Source organism: Temnothorax curvispinosus, unplaced genomic scaffold (assembly GCF_003070985.1).
Source record: "Temnothorax curvispinosus isolate PA1 unplaced genomic scaffold, ASM307098v1 QBEX01008250.1, whole genome shotgun sequence".
Taxonomy (NCBI): domain Eukaryota; kingdom Metazoa; phylum Arthropoda; class Insecta; order Hymenoptera; family Formicidae; genus Temnothorax; species Temnothorax curvispinosus.
This window is the reverse complement of record NW_020218030.1, coordinates 1-5,462: the sequence shown is the minus strand read 5'-3', so window position 1 is coordinate 5,462 and position 5,462 is coordinate 1. Positions and strand designations below refer to the sequence as shown.

General features: G+C 42.6%; 1 protein-coding gene across 1 annotated transcript; it reads right to left on the bottom strand.

Moving 5' to 3' along the window:
* Positions 1 to 3,832: 3,832 nt before the first annotated feature.
* LOC112457777 (uncharacterized protein PF11_0207-like) lies at positions 3,833 to 4,669 on the bottom strand. The gene has a single exon (XM_025021012.1). It carries the CDS (start codon positions 4,667 to 4,669, stop codon positions 3,833 to 3,835), a length of 837 nt encoding a protein of 278 aa, XP_024876780.1.
* Between the last annotated feature and the right edge of the window lie 793 nt (positions 4,670 to 5,462).

The following is a 5,462-nucleotide window of genomic DNA, read 5'->3' as shown; positions in this document are numbered from 1 at the left end:
AATAGAGGTAGAATTTTCTGGGGAGTGATATAAAGTGTATTATTTTTCGTTGCCGATTTTTTTGGAAACCGGTTACAAAATTTTTCCAATTTCTCGGAAAATAATTGAATCTTAAAGAATTACATCTATATATATAAGTACCGTCCGTCTGTCTGTCTGTCTGTCTGTCTGTCTGTATGTACGCGAACTACTCATTCGTTAGTGGACCGAATTTTTACCAAAAGTATATGAAACAGGGGTAGAATTTTCCGGGGATGAAAATGTCGTGGCCATTTTTTTGCTACCGATTTTCTGGAAACCGATTTTTCTAATTCTTCTAATTTTTCGGGAAAGAATTGACTAAATTTAAAAGAATTATATATGAAACAGGGGTAGAATTTCCCGGGGAGTGCCATAAAGTGTATAATTTTTCGTTACCAATCTTTTTGAAAGCCGGTTACAAAATTATTTTAATTTTTCGGAAATTAATTGACCAAATCTTAAAAAATTATATAATAATAATATACTTTATTCGATTCGGCCTTCCAGCCTAAAATCCGGGACTTGGTTTACAATTTGCTACCTAAACATTCACTCCTTCATGCACTCTCTCTTTCCCTTCTCCTATTCTCTCTCATTTTTCCTAATTCTCTCATGCATTTCACATTCGCTATCATTCCCTCCTCTCCTAAAAAATCCTTCACTCTAATCTTGCGCTCTCTATCTACATGTGTCAGTATGTGCTCCATCGTTCCTTCTTCTTCTTCGCAGATCTGGCATTTTCTTCTTCCCGCCTCCGCCCAGAATCTGTTTCTTTCCTCTTCGTTTCCACATCTCCATCTCGCAATCAACTTCTGGCTCCCTTTGTGCCCTTTCTCTCTCAAATATCTCGGTCCTTCCTGCGCCATTATGTCCTTATATCTCTTGTTGTATCTCGTGCTTCCTATCTTACTATCCATCCATTGCCCTAGTCTCTCTCTCTCTCTCTGCCCTATTACTTGCCCTATATCCGCCTCCCCCTCCCTCAGTAGTTTTATACCCTCTGAACTAAATCCGTTTTGCCTATAAAACATCTCTCTCTCCTCCCCCACCATACCCTTTTGTCCCTCACTCTCTTTTTCCTTCACGCATTCTATTACCAATTTTCTTTCCCCCATCATCATAGCCTTTTCCTCGAACCTTACTGCTCTGTTTCCCGCAATTGTACTTAACTTTACTCTCCCCGTTTCCTTATAAACTATATAGTCCGGCGTACAGGAGTCGAGGCCAAGGGTCCACTTTACATACTTTTTATGTATTCTTTCCAATTCTTCTCTTTCTCTCCAGCCCCAGATCTCTGCCCCATACATTATAACCCCAAGTACTAAATATTTAAATAATATCATTCTTCTCCTAAAGTCATCCCTGAACCTACGTTCCCCCATCCCCCATACCTGCCTCATCACAATATTTGCCTTCTTCTTTGCACTCTTGATCTGTCCGTCGTCGCCTCCATTCCTCCTCAACTCGTATCCCAAGTACCTGTATTCCTTCACTTCCTCCAGTCTCTTTCCTTCCCATTCCCATCCCACTTCCTTTCCTCTGCCTCCTCCTCTTCTAAAGCACATAATCTTTGACTTCTCTGTGTTCAGCTGCAGTTTTTTTCTTCTTAGGTATCTCTCCAGTCTCCTTATCATCTCCTTCATTCCATCCACACTTTTTGCCAGCAGCACCAGATCATCTGCATACGCTAGAGTCCATATCCTTTCTGCTCCAACCCTCATGCCGCCCGCCTGCCCTGTCCTCATCTCCTCCTCCACATCTGCAATCAATATCGAGAACAGTAGCGGACTCAGAGGGCACCCCTGCCTTACTCCTTTCTCCGTCCAGAACCAGTTGGAGACTTTTCCGCTCACTTTAGCCGCACTCTTCGTCCCTTCATAGATTTCCTTGATCCTTTCAATTATCCCTCTTCTTATTCCTCTTTTCTCCATTGCTTCCCATAAGATCTTTCTGTCCACTCTGTCGAAGGCCGCCCTTAGGTCCACAAAGAACCCATATACTTTTCCTCCTTTCTTCCTCAGTTCTCTTTTGACCACGTGCTGTAACACATACACGTTGTCCATCGTCCCTCTGCCTTTCCTAAAACCTGCTTGAGTTTCCGGCAGAATTTTCTTCTCTTCTGCCTCTTTCCTTAGCCTCTCTGCTAATATTCCTGCGTATATCTTATACGCAGTACATAACAGGGATACTCCCCTGTAGTTTTTCACACTTTTCGGGTCACCTTTCTTGAAAATTGGGGCTATTAACCCCACTCTCCATTCTTCCGGGAAGCCTTCACCTCTCCACACCTTTTTCAGGATTTCCTTCAGCTTTCCCTTTATCCGCCCGTCGCTGAACTTCCATGCCTCTCCTGCTATCCCATCTACTCCTGCCGCTTTCCTCCTCTTTAAGTTATTGATCTGTTCTTCTATTTCTTGATCCTGAATCTCCAGCTCCCCATCTTCTTCCTTACTTCTTCTTTCCACCTCCTCTCTCCTGTCCTCTTTACTTCCTTCCAACAACTGCATAAAATGATTCTCCCATTCCTCCATCTTTATATCTTCCTCAATTGGTACTCTTTTCTTCCTTTCCTTGTTAATTATCTTCCATATTTGTTCTTCTGTTTTCGCGCTCCTGACTTCTTCCTCATAATTCTCTAGTCTTTTTTCTTCCTTCCTTCTGCACATCTCCCTAAATTCTCTTCTTAGTTTCACATATACCTCCTTTCCTTCCTTTCCCATTCTCCATCTTTTATATGTCCTCTTCAGCCCCCTTTTCTTTCTCTTGCACTCCTCGTCCCACCAATCCTTCTCTCCTATTTTCCACCTCCTTATCGTAATCCTTTTCCTTACCAAACTTTTCTCTACTGCCTTCTTCAGGTTTTCCCAGACGTCCTCCACCTCTTCTCCCTCCACCTCTACCTCTTCCGCTTTCTCCTTATACTTCTTGATACTCTCTTCGTCCCACTGTATCACTTCCTTTGTCTTCTTTTGCATCTCTTCCTCCAACCTTTCTACTCCTCCCCTTATTTCTACCTCCAAGGGTTGGTGGTCCGACTCCACCCTTTCTCCTATCGTTAACTTGATCACTCTATCCCACGCCTCTCGATTCACCACCAAGTAGTCCACCACCGATGTTCCTCTTCCTCCGGAGTACGTCCATTCTCCTTCCTCGTCACCTCTCATATTACCGTTCCCTACCTCCCATCCCCTCTCCTCCAGCATCCCTAAAAATTCCTTTCCCTCCGTGTTTATAACCTCATCTTTAGAGCTTCTCTGTCTTTCCTCGTCGTTGTCCCCCTCGTAATTCTTACCCTCACCCCCTATTCTTGCATTAAAATCTCCCCCTATACATAGAATTTCCTCCTCCCTTTCCTCTATCATTTCCTCTAATTCTCTTCGTAATGTTCTCATTTTCTCCCCATTATATACCGTTATTATTCTCCATATTTCCCCCTCTACCCTCAGCCTCCTCTCCTGCATTCCGTTTACAAATACCGCTTCCTTAATATCTATCTCCTCTATCTCTTTCCTTATACCTGTTATTATACCTCCCTTAGCCCTACCTTTACATTTCTCTCTAATCGCGTATTGACATTTCCATTCAAATTTCTTTGACATATTCCTTTTCATTCTCTCCCATTCCTTTTCTTCTACCCACGTTTCGCATAGTCCTATAATGTCAAATCCTTCTATGTATTCCCAGAATTCTCTGTCCTTCTTCTTCAGCCCTGCCACATTCCAAAAGATCATCCTTATTTCTGCGCTTGTATCCTTGTTTCCTTTTCCTCTCCTATTCCTCTTCCTTTTGCCTCCCTCTTTTACTCGCACATCTATTCCTTCCTCTCGGCCGATTTTTGAAAATTCTCCCTTTTCCTTATTTCCTCTGCCTCCTCATTCCATACATACATCTCATTCTCTATGTACATTTTTCTATATCCTACTTTTACTTTCTTTCCTTCCACTCGTTCCTTTCTTGCCCGTTCTCTCAGTAACCTTTGTACCTCTCTCTCTTCTTTCGTCAGATCATGATCAATGAATATGTTTCCCCCGAACAATTTGGACTTTCGCTTCATTATTGTTTCCTTTCCCTCCCCATCTTCCATCTCTACTATTATTATTTCCTTTCCTTCCCTGCCTACCACTTGAACACCTTTTACATTTTCTTTGATGATCCCGAATTCTTTTCCCAGAAATTCTTTAGCCTCCTCCTTCAGGCTGCTCTTCCCCTTCCTCAGTCCTCTTATGGTTATGTTATTCCTTCTCTCCTTCTTCTCTCTCTCGTCCATTATCCTTTTCAACCTTCTCACTTCCTCTCCTACATCGCCCGTTGACTCCCCCTTGCCTCCCTGTCTACCTATCCGTTCCTTCACTTTTTCCGTTATTTCTTCTATCTTTTCTTCTAACCTCCCTTTTCCTCCGGCTCCTTGTCTCTCTAATTCTTTTACTCTTTCTTCTAATTCCTCTATCTTCTTCTCCATTCTTTCCTCCTTAGCCTTCCAGCTTTCCTTTAATTCCCGTATCTCGATCCTTGTATTTGCCATTTCTTCTTTTAATTCTCTCAATAATGCTATCATAGCTCCCTCTTCACTCTTCCTCTTTCCATTCTCTTCCGTATCTCTCTCCTTCTCTTTTAGTCTCTTCTCTCCAGGTGGTGTTCTATCCATCATATTGCTCCTTTTGAATATCTCTGCTGTCTGTCTCTCTAGCTCGTCCCTCTTCCTCTTATCATACGTAAATTCCAATATGCTAGTTGAATTCGATCTCTCTCTCTCCATCAATTTATCTTTCCTCGATCCCTTTCTCCCTCTTTCCTCGTCCTTCTGCATGTTGTAACTCGCCTGACAATACGCACGGGCCCACCGCGTTACATGCGGACTCGGCCTTACTCGCAACCGCTCACTTGTCACCCTACTCTATGCCGTATGTCGTCTATATACTCTATGCCCTATGCCGTACGTAAAGCGCACGAAATCCCCTCTCCCTAGCCCTTCCCCTCGTCCCTCTATCCTAACCTCTCACTTAGTCGTCTATTTACCCCTTTAATTACTTCTCACCCCTTACGTCTCTCTACTTCCCTCCACTTCTGTCGCCTCCTCCGCCGTTTACCTCCCCTCTCCTTCTATCCTACACTCCAAAATCTATCCGTGAACGCAGTCGCTCGCAATCACCCACTCAACGCTCGCAATCCGCATCCACTCACACACGCACCCACTAACCAAGTCCATTTAAAAAAAAAAAAAAAAAAAAAAAAAAAAAAAAAAAAAAAAAAAATTATATGAAGTAGGAGTAGAATTTCCCGGGGATTGCCATGAAGTGTATAATTTTTCGTTACCGATTTTTGGGGAAATTGGTATCAGAAAATTTTCCAATTTTTCGGAAATTAATTGACCGAATCTCAAACAATTGTATATGAAATAGAGGTAGAATTTTCTGGGGAGTGATATAAAGTGTATTATTTTT